The 23410-nt window shown below is 23.6% G+C and overlaps 7 protein-coding genes across 7 annotated transcripts; 4 read left to right on the top strand and 3 right to left on the bottom strand.

Moving 5' to 3' along the window:
* Nucleotides 1-585: 585 nt before the first annotated feature.
* On the top strand, nucleotides 586-6295 carry PCHAS_1117700 (conserved protein, unknown function; the record flags this gene model as incomplete). The annotated part of the gene is made up of 14 exons (XM_016798587.1): nucleotides 586-674; nucleotides 828-953; nucleotides 1066-1199; nucleotides 1334-1482; nucleotides 1573-1678; nucleotides 1813-4451; nucleotides 4580-4654; nucleotides 4747-4837; nucleotides 4921-4985; nucleotides 5172-5233; nucleotides 5333-5444; nucleotides 5535-5917; nucleotides 6030-6132; nucleotides 6218-6295. The coding sequence occupies 14 exons, from the start codon at nucleotides 586-588 to the stop codon at nucleotides 6293-6295; spliced, it is 4212 nt and encodes a 1403-aa protein (XP_016653975.1).
* A 474-nt stretch (nucleotides 6296-6769) lies between these two features.
* Nucleotides 6770-9824, bottom strand: PCHAS_1117600 (phosphatidylinositol N-acetylglucosaminyltransferase subunit GPI1, putative; the record flags this gene model as incomplete). The annotated part of the gene is made up of 10 exons (XM_016798585.1): nucleotides 6770-6895; nucleotides 7035-7039; nucleotides 7148-7261; nucleotides 7385-7474; nucleotides 7568-7638; nucleotides 7734-7813; nucleotides 7934-8063; nucleotides 8164-8265; nucleotides 8353-9545; nucleotides 9690-9824. 10 exons carry the CDS (start codon nucleotides 9822-9824, stop codon nucleotides 6770-6772), a joined length of 2046 nt encoding a protein of 681 aa, XP_016653974.1.
* An 809-nt stretch (nucleotides 9825-10633) lies between these two features.
* PCHAS_1117500 (heptatricopeptide repeat-containing protein, putative) lies at nucleotides 10634-13843 on the top strand (the record flags this gene model as incomplete). Its single annotated transcript, XM_738488.2, has 2 exons — nucleotides 10634-12174; nucleotides 12472-13843. 2 exons carry the CDS (start codon nucleotides 10634-10636, stop codon nucleotides 13841-13843), a joined length of 2913 nt encoding a protein of 970 aa, XP_743581.2.
* Nucleotides 13844-14299: 456 nt separating this feature from the next.
* On the bottom strand, nucleotides 14300-15110 carry PCHAS_1117400 (trafficking protein particle complex subunit 6A, putative; the record flags this gene model as incomplete). The annotated part of the gene is made up of 2 exons (XM_016798584.1): nucleotides 14300-14331; nucleotides 14429-15110. 2 exons carry the CDS (start codon nucleotides 15108-15110, stop codon nucleotides 14300-14302), a joined length of 714 nt encoding a protein of 237 aa, XP_016653973.1.
* A 987-nt stretch (nucleotides 15111-16097) lies between these two features.
* PCHAS_1117300 (rhomboid protease ROM10, putative) lies at nucleotides 16098-17728 on the top strand (the record flags this gene model as incomplete). The annotated part of the gene is made up of 8 exons (XM_016798583.1): nucleotides 16098-16345; nucleotides 16470-16578; nucleotides 16672-16718; nucleotides 16852-16939; nucleotides 17044-17156; nucleotides 17265-17314; nucleotides 17449-17530; nucleotides 17638-17728. 8 exons carry the CDS (start codon nucleotides 16098-16100, stop codon nucleotides 17726-17728), a joined length of 828 nt encoding a protein of 275 aa, XP_016653972.1.
* A 545-nt stretch (nucleotides 17729-18273) lies between these two features.
* On the bottom strand, nucleotides 18274-19215 carry PCHAS_1117200 (malate dehydrogenase, putative; the record flags this gene model as incomplete). Its single annotated transcript, XM_732293.2, has 1 exon — nucleotides 18274-19215. The coding sequence occupies one exon, from the start codon at nucleotides 19213-19215 to the stop codon at nucleotides 18274-18276; it is 942 nt and encodes a 313-aa protein (XP_737386.2).
* A 1827-nt stretch (nucleotides 19216-21042) lies between these two features.
* On the top strand, nucleotides 21043-23216 carry PCHAS_1117100 (LMBR1 domain-containing protein, putative; the record flags this gene model as incomplete). Its single annotated transcript, XM_016798582.1, has 5 exons — nucleotides 21043-22239; nucleotides 22396-22503; nucleotides 22618-22731; nucleotides 22849-22928; nucleotides 23030-23216. The coding sequence occupies 5 exons, from the start codon at nucleotides 21043-21045 to the stop codon at nucleotides 23214-23216; spliced, it is 1686 nt and encodes a 561-aa protein (XP_016653971.1).
* Nucleotides 23217-23410: the final 194 nt, after the last annotated feature.

Here is a 23410-nt window from a genome sequence, read left to right as displayed (position 1 = left end):
ATACATAAACATTATACTTATTATATATTAATTTGAAAAAATGCCTATTTTTCTTCTTATAATCATTTTATATGCATTTATCTTAACTGCATTTTTTAAATGATATATATTTTTTATTTTTTTTAATTTTTTTTATAAAAAAAAAAATAACGTAATTCCACGAGTCAATTAGTTATATGCATATAAAGTTGTTCCTACACGAGAAAAAAAAAACATAAATTAAAAGTTATAAATAAATCAAAAAATGTGAAGAACAAAAATTTTAATCTTTTATTCACGTCTGCATAACTTAAACAAAAAAAAAAATAATAATACTAAAAAAAAGTAAAATTAAAATTAATCAGTCAAAATCTTAAAATGAAGTGAAATAGCAGAAAAACTGTTGTGTTAATTACTATATAAAATATATTATAAATAATATATAATGATAATTATATTATTATTGTGTTAAATAAGAACCATTTCCACATAATTTCATAAAATTTATTTATATATATATTAATATTCATTCCTATACTCTGCATATATAATGTAGTATATAACATATGATTAATACAAAATTAAAGGAAAATAATTTTTGTAAATATGTGGAATGTATTTAATTTTAGTAATTTTGATGACAAATTTAAAAATTCAAAAAATGAAAAAGAAATATTTACTCACGAAGATTTAAGGTGTGTTAAAGATGAAAAATTAATAAATAAATCATCTTATTGTACATGTTACAATTTTAAACATGTATACAATATAGTCTGTCCTACATATGTGCATACATAAAATTTTCCAAAATTGACATTGTATATTTGTTTTTCATTTTTTTATTAAAGGTATTACTTTGAGAAGTTAGTAAACATAAATTTAAATAATGTGAATACAAATAATTTTACCGAACTTTTAAGACGAATAACCCAAATAACAATATGGGGCGACAAACATGATGATCAAATTTTTCAGTAATTAAAAATGAATGCATATATAGACACAAAAAGAGCATTGCATTTTTCTGTTACATATAGATTTATTATGTTATATTTTCCTATTTATTTTGTTTTATTTTATTAACAGGTACTTTTGTGAAGACAACATCTTCAGCCATTTTATTTATCTACTCCGCCAAGACATAAATAAAACCGTAAGGATTCAAGTCTATCAGTCTTTAACACTCTTGATTCAAAATCTACAGAAGGACATATCTCTATGTAATAAAATACTATATATAATATTGTCAAACAAAAAATGTGAATACAATATGCACACCTTTTCAATGTTATTACATTATTCCGCTACCTTTATGTATCTATAACCATGCCACATTTTCTTCTTCCTTTCTTAGATTACATATTTAGTAATAACAAAATTAATAACCTAATATATACAACTTTCATACATCAAGATGAAGAAATCATTCCCTACTATATCTCCATGATGAAATCAATATCTTTCTTCTTAAACTATCACACTTCGAAGTTTTTCTTTAACGAAGTAAGGAAAGGAACTAACCAATAGTATACCTGCACCATTCTTAAAAATGGATACATTTTCACTCCTTCATTTTTCCACACCTTTTTATAGAAAAACAAAAAGTTTCCATTGTACACCGAGTCACTGCGACTGTACAAGTTCAATGACATAATTACGAGAACCTACGTGAAAAACATCATCTTAAACATTTTCAAAAGTAAGTTTGCACCCCTATGTTTTGCATATCCGTCTCTATCATCCCGTTTCGAGCTTATACATTATCAAAATAGTTTACCTTTATTGTTTTACACCCCATTTCATTGTCAAACTGTGCTACTTCTTCCTTTTCAGTCGAGGATGAGGGAATCGAAAATTTGATTTTACTAAGGTCCTCCTTTTTCGCAGTTTTGGTTTGCTACTTACGAACCCATTTAATAAAAATTAACAAAATATATTCTAAAATAAATGAATCAGAAAAATTAAATAAATTGTTTAATAGCTATTTAGATGAAATTGATGATGTCTTATATTTTTTTGAAGATATGCTAAATTGTGATAAAAAAAAAATTAATGACATGTTAATATTAAAATTAATTATTTATTTTTATTTTCCAATAATTGGATCATTCCATAGTTCTATTTATTGTGATTTGATAAATAATGAAAAGGATAATGACAATTTTCAATTTTCGATTTCTAATGAGTGTGATCAAAATGTAAACCAAGAAAATGAACAATTTAAAAAAGCGAAAAAAAATGAAAGTTTTGATTATTTATACTTTTCGAAAGATAATGAAAATGTTATTAACAGTTCAGAAAATTTTAATAACAAAGAGATCAAACAAGATGATAAAAATGTAGATACAAAAAACTTATCCCCTATCCAAGATCAGCCACAAGAACAACAACAAGAAATGGGTGATTCATCTAGTAATCCAGTTAGTGTCGATACAAATTTGGAAGTAGACAAAAAGGATGATAGCTCAAACCAATCTAGTGAAATTAAAACAGAGGCACTAAGAAATAACGAACATGAAAAAAAAGAAAATGTAGAAGATACAAATTTAATATGCCCTCCTAGTGATATTTCAAATACACAATATGATGAAGGTATACCATTTCTAAAATTTATAGATAGAGAAAATATAGATAAAAATAAAAGCTTAAAAAATAATAAAAATTTCGATTTTTTTAAAAATTTATCATCATCTAATTTATCATCTGCAAATTCAAGTACATTTGTTAACGACCAAAATAGTAAAAATTATGACAGTGCATATAATGAGGAAAATATTTATATAGATGATTCTAAAAATAAAGAAAATAAAACTGAGATCCAAGATGACAAACTAAATGATGAAACTAATTTAGTAGATACGAAACGAAATAGTTTAAAAAAAAAAAAAGGAAAAAAGGGAAGTAGTGCTTATGATTTTTTATATTTTAAAGGAAAAAATAATTCTAAAAAAGACAAAAACGAGACTGAAAAAAAACAAAATGAAAATCAAGAGTATACAAATTATATAAAAGATAATGATTTAAAAAATTCTTATTTTCAAAGACGAAAAAAAAAAGTATATCTTCAAATGGATTCAAGTTATGGTGTGTTACATAAAAAAAGGAATAAGACATCTAAATTAAAAGTTGAAGAAAATTTTGATAAAAATAGCGAAATTAAAAAAGATAATAGTTCCGAGATAAATAAAAATGAAGGTAACGACCTTGATCAAGACAATTTCTCAGGTTGTTTTCCATTTTCTTGGTGCTCTAACGAAATAAAGGAATTAAAAAAATTATTAAATAATAATACAATGTTAGATAAAAATAGTGAACAAGATATATGGGATATGCTACATTTAAATATTCCAATTTTATCAAAAAAAATAACCTTTGATGAAAATATTAATAATGATATATATAAATATATATTCAATTTTAGTTCCTATACAAATAAAGTATTAGAATATTATGATAACAATTTAACTATAACTAGTATGTATTATCAACTTTTCAAATTAGGATTATGTTTACATCCAACATGTTATGTAAATTCATTTAAAAATCTTACAGTATTATATAATTATATTATTAACACAAACGTATCATTATTTATACTTATTCGATCGTTAAATATATTAAAAAATAATAAAATAAATAATATTGTTTATTCATTAATATTTGGAGAACAGATTCATGTTAATTTTTTACATAAAATATTATCAAATGAATTGAAGGATCCACCATTTTATAATTATTTTTTCGATCCATATAAAAGAAAAAGTACTATCACACCAATCAAATCAAATAATGATATAGACTTTGAAAATGTATATTCAAAATCCATCGATGATTTGATACCCGAATATAACACTGAGGAGGAACGTATGTTTTCTAATCTGATAGACCAATATTTTGGAAATACAAATGCAGATTCTTTGGACCTTAAAAGGGAGGAGAACAAATCTGAAGAGTGTGCAGACGAAGGTGCGGACATGAACGATCAGTCAAAACAAACCAAACAAACAGATGGCGAAAACAAAGACGGCGAAAATAAAAGCGACGAAAATAAAGACAGCGAAAATAAAGAGAACGACATGAACAAGTACAACGAACTAAGCAATCCCATATTGCTAAATTATATTCTTTTGACAAATATACAAAAAGAAAAAAATATTAAAAAATCTGAACAAGCGAATATAAAAAATAAAATCTCAGACATTTATCTATTATTAAGTATACAATTTATTTATAATTTTATAGAAAATTATAATTCCGATTTAAATAATATTCATATATCATTTTTTAAAATTTCAAAACATAATTTCTTATACGTATTATGGGATGTTGTAAATGTTCATATAAATAATGTATATTTAAGAATAATTACGTTAAAATTGTTAACTAATTTGACATCAATTTATATTGACAAAATAACAGACAAGTCTGTGTGTACTGAGTTCTGCCTTCCTCTTTTAAAAATAATAAATAAAGTAAGAGCTTGCGAACAGACAGGAAAAATATATATAATACACAAACCTGAAAAAATAAGTATGTTCATGCTTTTTCCAATTTGTTAACCTTCATATTGTCTATATCATTCATTTTTCCCATTTTTTAGATTAAGAAAAAATTAGCCAATAAAATTAAAAAAATTACAGAAAAAATGGAATACAAAGCGTGTCAAATATTCTGGGTAAGTCCGATCAGCCTTCTGTGTATTATTTTTTTTTATATCATATTTTTCAATTCTTAAAAAATTATTTCACACCGTTTTATTATCAACAGGAGGAGTGTAAAATTTATGAAAACTGTTCTCAAGAAAAAATAAGCATTTCGAAGGACCCCATACTGATTAGCATTATAAATAGCGCAAATAGTATGTAGAAAATTAAATAAAAAATAGCTAAATGTGAATTATTTCGAATTATCTCATAATTATTAACAACTTTTTATTTATAGACAATGATGATAACTATTTGCTCTACCCAGTTTCTCAAATCGAAATATACAGAAGAAATGTTCATGTAAGAAAACAAAAAAGAAAAGAATAAAAAAAATCACTATTTTGCTGATGATACATTAGACTTTTGTGTCAATAACTAAATTTGCCTGACCATGTGCATGTAAAAATGTGTTCATATATTTATGTGTGTGCAAAATGTTATTCCAATTGTGCTTTCATTATTTTTTTCACCTTTTTAACATGATAGGCCTTGTTTGTTCTTGATGGATTATCCAAAAAGCTGAGCAAAATTGTCTCAAGTTCAGAAAGGTTATAAATTAAGAAATAAAATAAGACAATAAAACAATAATAAATTTATGATTAATGCAAAATTTTTCATATCGAAATTAATTTTTCCTCCCTTTTCAGTGAAGAAACGAATATCATGCCATTTGATTTTAGCTATAACAGCATAACGGCTTTAATTGATATAAAAAATAAAAATATGATTAAATGCTACTTAAAACATAATAATCAAATTGTAATAATTCAAAAAAAGTATAATAAAATATGTACATGCATAAATATATGTACACAGCTAGCCATTTTGTATTTTTTTTTTTTTTTTCAGTTCAACTGCTACTACATTGAAGATGATACAAACTTTTTATTATGTGTCCCTTCAAATAGTCATGCGAATCAAGGACTAATAATATTTAGTTATCCTCTTATGTTAATTGATTTATATATTGATAAAAATGATAATAAAAAATTAATATTTTATGTGTATAGCTATAATAATGAAGAAAATAATTACATTGAAGACTCAAGTTTTTCGAATTTTAATAATTCCGAAAAAATATTTAATGATACTACCCTTGACAATAATTATCCAAATCCTATTCGAAGTTACAGTTCAAACAATGATGATCATATAATAGATCCCAATGTTAAGACATATAAAAATGATTATATTTTAAATAAATATACTACATCCTACAAAAAGAACAAAACGTAAGTTTAAAAATTTAGCACACATTAAATGTATATAAAATGGTTCTACAATTTTTTACTTTTAAAATTTTCTTACATATTTATGAAATATAATTTACACAATTTTTCGTAGGATAACCAATGTTAAAAAGGAATGGTGCCATAAAGAATTAACTTTTATGAAAAACGTTTTGAAATTAAATTTTCATGACACTACAAGATCGCTAATTGTATATGTAAGTTTTATTTTCCATTTTATATAAACTCATTTCAAATATGTTTATATTATTGTAAATTTTTATTTTATATTTTGTTTTACAGAAGGAACTAAAATCCGGGATACAAAAAATCAATGATACATACAAGGAAAAGCTACAAAACCATCTTAGTAGATATTAATATTTTAAATCAATAAATTCACATATGTGTGTATGTTTGTTTATTTTTTATTTGTTTGCATTATTGGATTATAAATTTTTTTTATACTACTGCTCTTTCTCTTTGTTTTTAAATTAACACATTTAATTTTGTAACGTAATTAGTAACCTTTATTTAATTTTTTTTTTTTTTGCCTGTTTGAAATAAAGTGCTTTTAAAATGTTCACCTTTTTAAAAGATAATAATAATATGTAAAAAACTATATGTATATAAAATATTAATTGATAAATAGTAAATTTATGTTGTCTTTTTATATATTAAGCAAGATAAGCTTTTTAAAAAATATCACAATTATGTTATTATTAAGAATGTGGAAAGGTATCAAAATATAAATTACAAAACAACATGTCCTATATATGCTAAGCAACTATATTGGACACTATGCTTACTTATTTTATCATATACAAAAAAAAAGTTGCTAAAAAAAAAAATAATTTATTTAAAATTTGGGTAATTAAAATAAATGGCAAGAAGTAACTTTATTTTATCGGAAAATAAAAATTTGTCATTTTCCAAAAGCAGGTAATGTGATTGAGGAAGATCAACTAATTCGTTAGCTTTCTGCAAAGGTAGTACAAAAAAAATAAATAAAAATATATACAAACTTATGCATACTAAAAAATGAAAATGGACAAACGCATATTCTTGTCTTAGATCGGTAAGTAATTAATTAGGTATGTTTTTTCGTTTTGCAATTTACTATATCTTGACCTACAAAAGTTTATTAAATTTAAAGACAGTTTTTTGTTATTTTTCATTATTTTTCATTATTTTTAATTGTTTTGTTTTAGCAATTTTTTTATTTCTTCTTACATGGTCTCATTTTTATTCCCTTGCTAATATATTTATTTTCACTCCTTAACAAGAGAATATAAATCGGAGAGTATAAAATAAGTTCCTTTAAAATTACCAAAAAATATATAAGCCCTATCAAAATGTGTGCAAAAAAAAAAAAAAAAAAAAAAAAAAAAATTATTCCATAGTCATAATTAATTACTATAATTTTTATACCCTTTTGAATGTGCAGACTTATTTTTTCATTTCTTATACCTTTAATTACGAAGTATACAATTCCAAAAACAAATAGAAGAATGAGAACAGTTGGGGAGAGAAATATTAATATAGCAAATAACATTGTCCCTATACATTATTCAAAAAATAAGATAGTATAAAATAACCAACTAGTGTAACAACATATAAATAATCATTTATTTTTATTTTTTAATTTTTTACCAAGTATAACTTCTTCGCTAGTATAATAATTTGTGTCTACTCTCGATTTTAGAACATTCCATTTTTTCCCACTAAAAGGTTGTAACAAATAGGTAGCGAAATAAGTAAAAGTAGTGGCTAGTTTTTTTTTTTTTTTTTTTTTTTTTTTTGTAAATTTTGAGCATACTTGAATAGTAAATACAAAGAGTACATGTTACTATGGAATATGAAAAAAATTCTTTTGAAAAAAAAATATATTATTGTTACCTGAGTTGAAAAAAAAATAAAGCATAACACGTATGATGGAATTAAATGATGACAATATAAAGTGGAAAAAACAAAAAGGAATACATTTATCTTTGTCAACCCATTTTAATATATTCTTACATGTACAGTAATAAACCTAAAGTAATCAATCGTAAGGGAAAGAAAAATAGACAATCCTAATAAACTGGATATGCTGAAAAAACGGATTATCGAGCTCCTTTCAAACGGAATTAAACTTTTAAAAAATTCCCTAAAAGTGTGAAAAAATAAAAAAATAAAAAAATAAAAAAAATTTTAAATATGCACACAAAAATATTTAAAAATAAACAAGCATGATGATAATATCATACCATTTGTCCAAAATGGACACAACCACACTTCCAATAAAGGACGTAAAATTGTTGTTTAATTTTATTCCCAATGGTTTTTGCAACAAGGTACCTAATATTGATCTAAGGGAAAAAATAAAATAAAGCATATGCTCTACATAATAATATGTTGGTTGCACACGTTTGGTATTGCACTTTTTCGTTCCTTACGTCAAGGTGCTCGTTTCAAAGACAATTTTTATTTTGTCGTAAATGAGCCCTAAATTAATTATTTGAATTGAGATCATATAAAATAAAATGGCCCCCCCTAATATGTCTAATAATAAACTAAACCCTCGAATTAATAATATTTGTTTATATTTATAATATTCGTAAAAATTTTTTTTTTTTTTTTTTTCAATTATTTCTAAAAATATTTTATACCACTCAGAATTTAATAAACATTTTTCTTTTATTAATTTAAAAATACTTAATTTATTCTTTGATCCAATTTTTTCACTAAAAATATATGGTATACAAAGTATGCAATATATTGTCTTATTTATGACTGAAATAATGTACATAAAAAATAGCCATATATAAGTTATAGGAATATGCTGTTGGTCTGTTAAATCTTTTTCATTGCTTTCACTGTTTTCATCACGCTCACTGTCTTTGCTAGACATTTCATTTGTGTTAGCCTGAATATCTTCTTCCAATTTTTCCACCTCTTCAATATAAACATATCTGGTGTTAATTAAATTTATTACATCCCTTATAAGTAGATTTTCGCACATATTATTTTTTGATAAGTCATAATATATTATTTTTTTTTTTTCGCCATCATTTTTCTCATTTTCTAAATTGGCTGTATCAGGAATATTAGTAGACTCTTCTTTTTCTTTTATTTTATTTTCACAACATGGTTTATTCTCCCTATCTGTTGTAGTATGAGCACACTGATCTAATTGGTCATGGCCAATATTTGTATGCTTTATTTTTATATTATCTAAATTTGAATTATTTACATACTCAGTTTTGCTATCATTTGATATGCTACAACTTTTTTCAGTATTTCTATAACCATTTTTGTTAGAATATATGTATACGATTTCTCTTTTATAGGCGTCTGAAATTAAGTTATTTACATGATCTGTATCAAAATTGTAAATATACTTATCTGTATTATATAAAATAAATAGGGCACTAGTTTTTATCTTATTTTGTGTATTAATTTTTACAACTATTGGTTTATTTTTATAATAAATGGCATATATATAATTTATTTTATCTTTCTTATCTTTTGAATTTGTGTATTTTTTTATATCTTCATCATTTTTTACAAACACTAATTCTCCCAATATTCGAAAGGCTTCCCAATGTTTTGTTTGTTCATGATTTGCTTGAACTCCTATTTGGTCAACCTATCCAATAGCCAAACAAAATGAAAAAAGAAAAAAAATTTAGAACGTGGAAAAATGGAAAAGGTACACAATACTCATCAGAAACGATGCAGTGTAACATGCATACAATTTTATTGCTTTATCTTTTATTGTTTATTGTTTTACATATTTGGAGGAAACATAAATGGTGGCATATGTGCTACCGTTCGAAAATCCATACAAAAAGCATTTTGAAACATTTTCAAATATTTTAAAATTTTTAGGAAAATATATATTTACACAATTGGGAGTATCATTCATCGTACGTCTTAAAATTCGATCTTTTGCATTATTACAAACTAAATTTATTTTATTTTTTTTCACAAATATGAAACGTTAGTCAAATACCTTTTTTATATTTTAAACGAAAAAAACACCTGATGTGTGTCATTAAAAATGGGTAATCAATTTGATAAAGTGTGAAAAATTAAAAAAAAAAAAAAAAAAAAAAAAAAAAAAAAAAAAAAATTTTAATTAAGCCAAGTACAAAGGGGCAAATTAAATAATCCACGCTTTGACATATTTTAAAAAAATTTCCATCAGCATTTTTCTTAACATATCGTAGTTACATTTGAAAAAAAACGATTATAAAATACATACACATAAATTAGTAACATAATTAAGTATATCAAAATGAATAAATAATATTTTAAAATTCGAACAAGAGAAATGTGACTATTTTTCTATAAAAAGTTCCATTGGCCTGTGACATATTTTTCTTTTATAATATACTTATCAATTATCTTTTAAAATAATTAAAAATTTGAAATTAAATTATTCTTATTGTTTTTAATATAATTTGTTATTTGCATATTATTTTTTTGAAAAAATTATTGTTTTGTAAAATTAACATACAATTTGAAGACCATACTTATATACACTAACATATAGGCTTATAAATTCGTATCATAAATGGCTTTTTTAAAGTAAACAATTACAACATGTCAATTGATAACCACTTTAAAAGCGTATAACTAGAAAGGATGTAAAAAAATAGGCACATACATAATATATACAATATAATTTGACACTAAAGAAGCTAGTTAAATCACAACGAGACTAGCGATACAATGCGAAGTATGCAATGCGTGGGAACTTACTCCAGGTTTCCACAAATTACAAAATGTTTGAAAACTAAACAAGTGAAAACGGCAAAGCATTTTTCTACCAAATTGGCTACTAAATTTCCGTACCTTTATGGGGAAGCAAGCCACCCAAGTAGTTCCAACGAAGTGAAAGAGTATAAACTAGACCTAGACCCACACGTTAACAATAATAATATAAACATATTTAATGATCGCCTAATATTAAGCGACAAGTTAAAGAGCAATAAAATATTCTCTGCATATACAAAAAGCTACATAAATAAAGAAAGCGAACATATTTTAATATTATGTCTAAAAAAAATAAATGAATATGAAAAAAATAAAGATAATATAAAAATAAGTGTTTTTATTTATGAGTTACAAAATTTAAGTAAATCAAAAATACGTTATAATGTTTTAAAAAATATAAAAACAATTAAAAATTTTCTTGATCATATAAATAATAATATACACACAGCATCACCATCTTTATTATTGTCTACTGCCATAAGTTATAAAAACATAAGATTAAATAAGTATACATATTTTAAAAATATATTAAAAAGTATTTGCAACCATATTAAGGTTTATAAAAGTAACAAATTATCGAAATTATTAAAAAGTGATGATAACGACCAAAATAATAAAGACGATTATCAATATACTATCCAATTATTAAATAAAAAAAAAAAAAACCATAAAATTAATATGTTAAATGTGTATACAAATCATTTAAATAATAGTGCCTTGTCTTATATATTACATTCATATTCATCTTTATTTAATGTAGCAAATTATTATTTACTTTATATATGTAAATATATATTACTAAATGTAGGAAACCTGAATTATTTAGATATGCTTTCTCTTCTATATTTTATGAACAGATCTAATATAAAAATTAGTAAATCCGATATATTATCTTGCCTAAATAATAATACACTAACTAATACTAATCCGAATAAAAATCAAGCCGCTAAAAATAATTATAATGATAAAAAAGGGACAACCAAAAATAATATTAACAATACCGAGCTTAATAATAATACAAATGGCTTAACACCAAATGGGCAAATTGTTATACAAAATGTAACTCAATTAAATAATTCGAATATAAAATATAGTGAATACAAAAATACGTATATAAAAATTTTAAGGACAATTATTCATTTGATAAATAAAAAACCAGCAATTAATGAAAATACAAATGTATTAATTTTAATATTATATTATTATTTTAAAATGAATTTAATACCTATACAAATATTTTATAAATTACATTACAGAATAAAAAAAAATATTAAAAATATAGACATCAAATATATTTCTTTATATCTCTATATTTTAAGTAACATTAAATTTAATCTTGGATTTTATAAATTTATTTATAAATATTTAGCTGATGTGTTTACAAACAGAACTAAAGAGTTTAACACTTTATCTCTTTGTCTTTCCTTTTATTCACTTTCAAAAAATGAGTACTACGATGACAAGTTCGTTAACTCTTGCCTTGCCCTATTCAGAAGGTATAACTATAGGAAATAAAAAAAAAAAAAAAAAAAAAAAAAAAAAAATAGCTAGCTAAAAAGCTATATTTAAATAGTAAAAAATATGAACGTTCAGGCATTTTTTATTTTTATAATTATGCTAAAATTGAAAAAAAAAATATATGCTCTCATTTTGAAATAGCACAAATCTGTTAAAGCCAATCAAAAAGCGAAATTTGAAAAGGCTTGTCATACTGCATTTTTAAAAATACATAAAATTATGTCTATATATATATATTTCTATTTTGCACACACAAATATTTTCACCTTTTACAGGCACGCTGAAAGTCTAAATGACGTAAACATCACGAATATTATATACACACTAGGGAAGTTAAAAAAAAAAGATGATAATTTGTTTGATATATTATGTGAAATTTTAACTCGAAGAATTGAAAATATATCTGCAATAAATTTAAGCTTGATTGTTCATAGTTTATCAAAAGTTCATTATCAAAATGCTGAGTTTTATAAAATTTGTCTTGATAAGGGAAAAGAATTGTTATGTAGTTTTACAGCCAAACAGTTAATCGTATTTACCACAGGATTAGTAATGAATAATATATATGACTTTGAGTTTATGCAATTATTTTTTAATCATATCATTTCTATAGATAGTGATAGTACCGGTATGAATAAAGACAGCAAAAGAATTGGAAAAAAAAATAATAAACAAAATAATATGCTAAGCATTATATGCTTTAGTACAGTTCTTGAAAGAGAAAATTTTATTAAACAGTTTCCATTATCTATAAACACATTTATTTCTAAAAATTTGAATTTTATTCAATGTAAAGAATATACAACAATGCATGATGAAATATTGAATATATTAAATTATTTAAATGTAGACAATTTTGAAATAGTAAAAGAAAAAAAACCTTATATGTTTGATATATTTATTAAAGGGGATAATAAAAATATATATATTGATATATTATCACGAAAAAAATATTTAGCTTGTTCAGAAAATTTAAATGGATTTATGGAATTAAAAAAAAGACATATGAAATTATTAAATGGCAAATATTATTATTTTGACAAAGACTCATTTATATCATTAGATTCGATTGATAAAAAAACAAATTTTATAAAAAACTTTTTACAAAATATTTGCTTTTACAATTTTAATGCTTTAAATCACGCTGATGAACTAACAAAAAGGGACATAACAAATTTAATATATTCTAGCCAAAATGAAAAAAAAAACAACATATATATGAAGTATGAAAAAGAAAAAAATTCTTTTAAAGAAAATTCAAATTATTCACAAAAATTGAACAATAGCAATTGCATTCAAAATAGAAATTATTTTTTATTTCCAACTTATTCTAAAATTGAAAATGTAGAAAAAAATTTACATAAAAAAAATAAAAATAAAATAGATTATGGTGAACCGTTAATAAAAAAACATCAAATATTTATAGACTATGACCAAGGAATATTATTAAATCAAACTAAAGTAGACTTAATAAATAAATCGGATAATGCTTTTCAAAATATCCAACATAAAGATAATAATACATATTTATTACATAATGAAAATAATTTTTTATTTTCAAAAAAATGTCATGGATTAACCAAATTTGAGTGTGTTGATAAAAAATCAGGAAAAATTATTATTAAAAAAAATAAATTATTTTGGTAAATTATTATAATCATAAAAGAAAGTATACAAAAACATGAAAACAATTTTAGTCACAGCATAGTGCACTAATGAGATGCTCTATATACATCCTCATCGGGATTTCACATATCACTTCCTAATAATTCTACTTGTCACGTCGTAATCATTTTGCTTATCCCTTCATAACCATTTAGTTATGCACACATTCGTTTGTTATATTGTCCCCGCACTTGCGCTTGGACACTTAGTTATGCTTTATAACTGTAATATTTTTTTTTGTGAATTTTGTTTTTTGTATGATGTGAAAAAAGCTATTCAATTAAGCTAGTAACTTAATTTTGTTATTTTAAAAAGAAACAGTGTAACCTTCTTTACTTCGAAATGTTAATACACTATTGTGGTTTTGAAAAGGCTAAACAAATTTTGAGAATTTTTTATTTTAAATTTGGTGCAATATATTGTATGTCCTTTGGCTAGTCACTCATCGAGTATGCTTATTTGAAAGGAGCCTGAAAAGGGAAAGTGAAAATGATGAGTAAACATGTAAAATGTAAAGGTATAGAGAAAGACGTTTGTACATGCAGAATGAACAAAGTAAGGACTTACATGCAGGATAGTTTAGGTTGTATGCAACACGAGAATTAATTTTAAATCGGGATAATGCACCTTTAATTATTCCAATTATTAAAATTATAAAAGCATGAATAAAATTATTTTTTTGATTTGTTTCATTATCAATCATAGTATGTTTTAAATAAATACTTATATCATTATCAACTATTATATATATATTTTTTTTATATGTTTGTAATTTATCAATACTTTTATTAAAAATAATAAGCCACATATCTTTCCCTATAATTTTTATAATATCTTTAATATCAACTATGTCATTTTTATAAACTAAAATTCGTTCTACTAATTTTATTCCTATTCCTTTACCCATGTCCCTTAATCGGTTTGTCAAAATGTTTATATGATGCTTGCCTTCGTCCAAGTCGGTACTGTTTTGTTTGCTTTGCTCGCCATCGTTGTTGTTTTGTGCATTTTGAGTCGGGATACTGCTATTAAGCTTGTTATCTCCTGTGTCTGGCTCGGCATTTACTATTTCGCTCTTTGCTTCGGAAATTTGCTTTACTTGTTCCTGCAGATGTTCACCATCGGTTACACTATCAATATCTAATATATTGTCCTTTACTAACTTGATATTAAAATTAATTATTTCGTTAATAAGAAGTAAAAGACTTATCTTAGAAATTTTCCTCTCGTTCATTTGTCTTGGCTGCATAATAGCTAACTAATGAAATAGCACCAAAAGCTAAATATATTATAAAGTTGTAGAAAATATAAAATTTATAAATATAGAAAAGTGTAAACATGTAAGCATGTTCTTGTATATGCTTTGGAAATCATAATTGCTGTCCCCTATATAGATTCATACGTCCATACACATACAAACATGTTCCAAAATGAATAATCAAAATTGAATTTTTTCTATTTTTATATTAACTTATGAATAATTTATGAACAACTAGCTTTTTTTATTTTACTTTTAAAAAAAAAAAAAAAATACACTAAATAATTTTAGAGAAACAAAAAAAAAAAAATAACCTGATTAATGTTACTCAATAAATACCATTTTAACACTACCTTAATTTGTAAACTTAACGAAAAAACAAAATTGGATACTTAAAAAGATTTTAAGAAATTATTTTTAATTATAAAAATTATGTGTTAAAAAGAGTTAATGATTTTGTTTTTTTTTTGTTTTTTTGTTTTTTCCATTTTTAGGGTTATGAACTTTGCATGCATATATAGTAGCATATAAATTTTGCGTACAGTAATGAAGCCCTCTCCTTACTATAAAACTATACCACTACAAAAATATTCAGTGAAATTTTACTAGCTATCTTTATTGTATACACAAGCATTTTCTATATATTTTTTTGAAAATTTTTCGACAATATTTCTGCAATCGTCACTACTTTTTTTACAGTATTGTTTATAATATTTTCTATAATTTTATTTTTCAAATTTTCTGCAAAGTTTTCCACATTTTTCTACATTCTTCATGCCCTTCCGATTTTTCTTTCGCTTTTAATATTCTCACCTATTTGATACTTTGTTTTTTTTACTAATTAAATACATTATTGCTTGTTCGCAATTTTTTATTTGTTTTATTGTTCCGTATTTTTTGTAAATGAATAACCAATTATAATAATAATTGCGTTAGAATATTTACAATTCTATAGAAAATAATTAAAAAAAAACAAAAATGAGATTTCTTATGAATTATCAAAATTTACCAAATGATGAGTCATTTGATGACTCGGACTTGTTACTTTTAAAATATGCAACATTATTTTATAAAACCTTTAAGAAGAAGATTCAATTTATTCAAATCTTATTCCCTTCCTATAAACACCATTATGTTACCATAATCCTCTCCGTATTCTTATATATTTTTTTCTTTGGATATGACATATATTTCTTTAACAAATACAACCCTTTATTTATTAGAGAGTGAGAAAATTGACATATCTGAAAAAAAAAAAAAAAAATTAAAGCCATATAATTCTATGCTTGTGTATATATAGACAGTTATACACCTTTAAAAATCATGTAATTTTATTTTTCTCATCTTTAGCGATGTAATAACACGTATAGGAATAAACAGAGACATTATTACAACTGAATACCATTTCCACAAATTAATAACAGCCACATTAATTCATCCTAATATATGGAGTTTGATAGTACAGCTTAAAAAGGGGCATAAATACATGAACATATTTCTTATACTATTTATGCCCATACTTTTTCATACTCTGATTTTTTTTTATTTTCAGATTAACACATATTACTTAATTAACCTTGGAATAGTTGTCGAGAAGAAGTAATTACAAAATTAGAAAATTAGAAAATTAGAAAATCATTTTGCTTATTTATGCTACATTTTAAGCGAACATTTCTAACCCAACAAATGATAATATAATAAACATATATAATTTTTTTTTTTTTTTTTAAAGTTATGGGCGAGTTCATACTATAGCAATCATGTTATTTAGTTCGATCTGTGGGAACTTATTAATGTGTGCAACCGCAAACTGCAATGAAGTATTATTAAAACGAATGAACTAAGCATATTGTATATTTAAACAATGGTTATATTACATATTTTATTTTCTCATATAATATAACTATTTTTGTTAATTCGTTAGTCCCAATTAGGAACAAGTACTATACTATCGGGAATGATGGGACTCTTTTTACAAGAAGTGACATCCAACTTTCGAAGAATTAGCGGAAAAATTGAAATCATAGGGACTTACTTGTATGAACCAAATATAAAAACAACAAAAAGAAAATCCATATAACAAAGCATGCTACCAAAATGTGAAATACTGAATTATACATTTTATATATTTTTTTTACTGCATAGGTTTACCATCATATCAATGTATTTGACAATATCCATGTTCCCACACAATGGTAACAAATTAAGAAAACAAAAAATTTTGTAAATTACCAATTCGTTCCCATCCACGAATTTTATTCTACATTCACTGTTACATATTTCATTTTTCTATTTTCCACTTCTTTTATTTTTCATTTCCCACTTATAGGAAACATTATGGGGAACCTTGGAGGATTGTTCGGAGGTTATTGCTACCCTTATATTTTTAATGTAGCTAGATTGGACAACGGGTAAGCAATAAAAAAGACAATCACACACACATATCTATATGCATATTAAAAAATAGTTCACACACATATATTACTATTATGATATATTTTTTTTTTAATTTTTTTAGACCAGGAAATACCGAAAGATTAGTCCATACCGCATTAATGGGCTTATATTGGATTTTGTTAATACTTAACTTATTATTTGTTAAATGCTAAATATGTTTTATTTTGCATTTTTCTTAATTTTTTTTATTTTTTTTTTATTCTTAATTCGTTAGAATTTATTATAGGCTACGAAATGTTGTGTTAAGTAAAATTGTTAGTTAACTTTTTTTGAATTATCAAAACTTTATATTTTGTTAACTTATTAAATTTAAAAAAAAAAAAATTAATATAGCTAGCTAGTGTTTTTTTTTTTCACTAATGTCTTAAGAGTAAACGAAAAAATTCACTAAGAAATAAAGAAACAAAAAATTTACATTTCCATATAAATATTTACATAAATGTAAAAATACTATGGATGTTTTTACATTTTTAGTAAAATATTAAATGCAAATTTTCATACTCTTCAATCTTGATTAAAATATATATATATATCCCTATTATTCATGAGGCGAACAAAATGCGGTTATAGCATAAAAATAATATATGCACGCATATAATAATGATAAATGGAAATAGTAATAATTTATCATATTTATATTTTGTGTATGGATAAATTTGATTATCCATTTTAAGGGGGAGGGGGAAATGATGCAAATTTAGTTGACTGCATTCAAGGCTTTTTGTGTATTCTCTCGAATGTTGTTTATTGATTTTTGATAACAAGATTGTTCTTCCTCTGTTAATACAAATTCAATTGGGTGGGCACCAGTTTTATTAATAAATGCTGTTGACCCAGCATATAAATCTTTACAATTATATAAGCCATTTAAATAAACTGCACATGTAAATAATTGACTTTGATCTTGTAAATACGATTTTATCATTTTAAGAATTGAAGCAGCAGGAGCAAATGTAGCTGAAGATTTAGCTAGCTTAATAATTTCTCCCCCCATATTCCTTGTCTTTTCTATTATATCATTTATATCTTTTTCTGATATATTACGATTTTTAATATATTCTAATAAAGGGATACCTGATATTGAACAATATCTTGGTAATGGCATCATAAGATCACCATGACCTCCTAAAATAATGGCATTAATATTTTCTGGTGAAACATTTAACTTTTCACTCAGCAACGATCTAAATCTTGATGTATCTAATATACCAGCCATACCACATATTTTCTCGTAAGGTAAATTACTATATTTGTGAAAAACATTAACCATAACATCAAGAGGGTTTGTAACACATATAACAAAAGCATTTGGTGCATACTGTTTTACAGATTCAGCAACACTTTTTATTATTTTCCCATTTATACCAATTAAATCTTCTCTGGACATTCCCTCCTTTCTTTGAACACCAGCAGTTATAACAATAACATCAGAGTCTTTTATATCTTCCACATTATTTGTTCCTATTATTTTTCGGTTTACACCTATAATTGCACTATAATGTTTTAAATCGAGGCATTTTCCTTGAGGTACCCCATTTACTACATCATATAAAACTATGTCTCCAATGTTTTCAGATAAACAAAGTTGCCCTACTATAGCCCCTATTTGGCCACTTCCTATTAATGATATTTTTGTCATTATTCAAAAATGTATATATAATAAAAATCAAAAAAATAATATTAGCTTAATTTGAAGAGAAAAAAATATAATACACTATAATGACCATATATGGAATATACTTAAAAAATATAAAGGTGTAAAAAAATATTTTAAACTTTTGGGTATTGGAAAAATGTATAAAATTAAAATTTAACTTTTAAGATATAAAAAAACAAATAAAGCTTAAAATAATAAATTTATTTTTATTTTTTAGTGCCATATATGCACTAGGTGTTGGATTAAATCAAGGTGTAATCCATTCATGAAAAATATATGCATTTTATTTTTATACTATATTACCGCATTTCGTCATTATTAATAAAATATATATCTTAACGATATAAAAAGTAATTACATTTTAATATCCGTGTAAATATCTGTTTTTTTTTTTACATTAAATTGCTAGAGAATGTGTCGTGCACTCGAATATCTATAATCTCCTTATTCAAAAACAATTTTAAGTAATAGCATATACCCCTTTAAAATCAAATAAATACATAAAAAATAAATAAAATAATTATTCAGGTTATTTTTTTTTTAAAGCTTTCTACCATTTTAATATTATTAAAAATGTAATTGATTAATAGCAACATGTCAAAGGTTGAATAAATATGTACCCATTCTCAATACCTTACCATGTACACATATGACTATAATTAAAAAGGAACAGCTATAAATATTTTATTTAAAACTTTTTTTTATACTTTTATGACAATTAAAATATTATTAACATAAAATGGTAAACATAAAAATTATTAACTGTTCATAATTTTTTTAAACAAAAAATTTATATAGGGCATGTGTGTGTATTTTCAAAAGGAAAACATAAAATTGTGTAGAAACTTTTATTTTATAAGATATTTTTTAATAACATTTTTAAACAAGTTGAGAATGTATAAAATGTTTTTTCCTATCTGTTTCCCCATTTTGTAATAGCATATCCCATTTTTAAAGTAGCTAACTTTGGGAAAATAAAAGTATATTTAAATGGGTAATGATATAAAATATTCGCTACATTTGTTCGGTCATTTTAATAGACATATATATAAAATGGTTGTAATTATACAATACTGGGCATTGTATATGTTCCTTTTCTCCAAATAGTACTTTTTTTGTTTTTAATTATTTTTCATTTGCAAAATGAGAGATTAAAATGATGGGCTTAAGAATTGTAATTCCTATAAAAATTATAAATACAAATTAAAAGAAATATATTTTCTTTATTTCCTATTTTCTCTTATCTCATAAAATATTCTTAATTTTATTTTTGTTTAACCATTTGGTCTTTTATTATTATTTTTTTTTTTTTTTTATGTACAGCTATTTGAAAAAAAAAAAAAATGTAGCTGAATTGTTCTATGATTGCAGTGGTATATAATATACCCAACTTTTTGAATACAAAATAAAAAAGGTATAATCTCTCTTTTTTTAATTTGTATATTTTTCATTTTACTAAATAAATGAAACAAGATATTGCCAAATTTGCAATTTATATGTATAAATAAATATATATATACATATAATATATATTTTTCTCTTTGTATTTGTCGTATTTATAAAGCTGTACCATCCATTTATATATGAACAAGCCATGTGATATATTTTATGATTTATTTTTTTTTAAATAATTTTTTATCTTTATGTCGAAAAATAGGAAATATAATAAGTGTAAAAAAAGTAAGACAACACATATATTTGTTGCATTTTTGCAACAACTACAACGGACATAAATATGCTACTGCATACAATTTTTAATATATATACCCATGTTTACACAATTTTTTTAACACCTTTTATAGATCAAAGATGGATGAATATATATTATTAATATTTTTCATAGGATGTTTAACAATATCAGCTGTGACAGGGTTAAAATTATTAATAGTGTGTGGACATAAAAATGATAGTAAAATTTTTGTATATAAAATTATAAACTTTATTATTATTATTGGATATATGATATGTTGGATATTAGTATTGTTATTTCCAATTGATATTTATTTTAATTTATCTCCTAGGGTTAAGAAATATTTAAATATATTTACCTTATACAGAATATTATATGTGGTATGCTTATCCTATATTTTTATATTAGCTCCTATATTAACTATAATATATTTACAGGTTGACAAATTTAAAATATATGAACAGAATGATATAATTAATATTGAAAATGAAGAAATATTTAAAAAACAAATGACGACGAATTTAAAACCTATAATAAAAAAATGGTGTAAAATATTTTTTAAAAAAATTGTACCAATAACTTTTTTTTTTATTTGTCTAGCTATTTTTTTATTTTTCTTAACATATTTACCATTTAAAAAGATTGGAATAAAATTAAATGCAACTGATTGTAAAATGTGGTATCAATATATATTAGGCACAAACAAAAAGGACTTCCTAAAATATAACATAAAAAAAATAGAAGAGTGTCAAAACATACCACCAAATTTTAATATTAAAATGGATGTAAATTTAAATTTTATTGATCATATAATCATATCTACATTTTGGTGGGGCTTTATTCTTTTTTCTTTTTATGTGGGAATTGGAATGCTTACATTCCCTTTTAATTTAATATATTCATATATAAATAAAAAAAAAAAAATAAAAGACAACCAATTAAGAAATGAATTAACAATAATAAATATAAAAGCCAAAAAATTAATACAAATTACAGAAATGCTTGAAAAAAATAAAACACAAATAAAACAAATGAATATTTATAAATCTTTTTACTATAATATAAAATATATAAGACAGAAAAAAATACTTAATTATATAGTACACAGACTTGAAAAGGATTATCAAAATTTATTAAACTCGTATAATAATCCTATTAATAAAATATATGCTTTTGCATATCTTTTTTTTGGTCTTACTTTTTTATTATTAACCATATCTATAATTATACATTTAATTTTTTACGATATTTTAAATCATATAATTAAATATGACTCTCTTTTGTCTATATATACTTTTTGGAACTCCTTGCTTCAGGTAATTCAAACTGTTTATTTCGTAACCATTTTTCATATATATTTTGTCTTAGCTCTATATATTTTATCCTTGCATAGGAAAAATAAGATTACACCAGTGCAATTTCATATTGTATGTTATATATATGTATGTATATGCTTTTATTCCTTGTTGCAGTACCTAGTTATCAATGATTATATTGCTTGCTCGGCAATTTTATACACATTACTTGTGTCATACTTACTTGTATGTGCCCTTTCCGGATATATATATTTTAGTACAAAGGTTTGCGAAATAAACTGAAATGCATGCTTGCTCGTTTGTCACTTCATTGCATTTTCCACTTCATTACATTTTTCGACTTCATTACATTTTTCCACTTCTTTCCACTTTTTGCAGCTTAAGCTTGGCTTCGTTTTCACGCTTGAAAAAGAAAATACATACATAAGCTCCCTACTTTTCCACGTATGTCTTTTTATGGTGCTTTCAAGTGGGGCACTCGTATTTTCGGCAGTAAGAAAAATAAATAAAAAAAGAGATAAAAAATTATCGCATTTGCATTATAGTTATTACCTGCGCATATGAAACTGCATATTATTTATGTTGCATCTATACCCCTTCCCATTTCAGAAGCTGTTTCGTACGTATTTTACCCACACCTACGCCCTAACATTGTTTGACTTGTATTTAAAAAATCTCGGATTTATCGGGTAGGAAAAAGCATATTCATACTGTATGCATATGTATATGCATATGAAATAGCGTACCTTTGATGTTGTACTAAAAAAATAAAATAATAATTTTTTTACAGCGAATTATACAAGAGGGAAGCCCTAACATATCTGACCTTAACAATGAACTTATTAACCGTTGCTTTCTATTTTATACCCAAAAGATGGAACTTATTGACAAATACAATTTTTTTTAAACCTTGGGATTTGAGTCAAATAGAATACGAAGAAGAAGATTTAGAAAATAACCATGTCCGGCAATCATAAAATGATAGCTTAGTTAGGAATAGCTAGCTATGTACAATAGTACGTAGATATATGTGTATATAATGTGATTTGATTTTTCTTTTTTAAAATATTAAAACTCGTTCTCTTCAATATATATGCACATGTTTGTATATATATATTAAAAGCAGAACAGAGTTAGATTATAAAGTTTTTGTACAGGTAAAAATAGCATA

Source organism: Plasmodium chabaudi, assembly GCF_900002335.3.
Source record: "Plasmodium chabaudi chabaudi strain AS genome assembly, chromosome: 11".
In the NCBI taxonomy this organism is placed as follows: domain Eukaryota; phylum Apicomplexa; class Aconoidasida; order Haemosporida; family Plasmodiidae; genus Plasmodium; species Plasmodium chabaudi.
The sequence above is the reverse complement of the archived record's forward strand: the minus strand, read 5'-3'. Positions and strand labels throughout refer to the sequence as shown.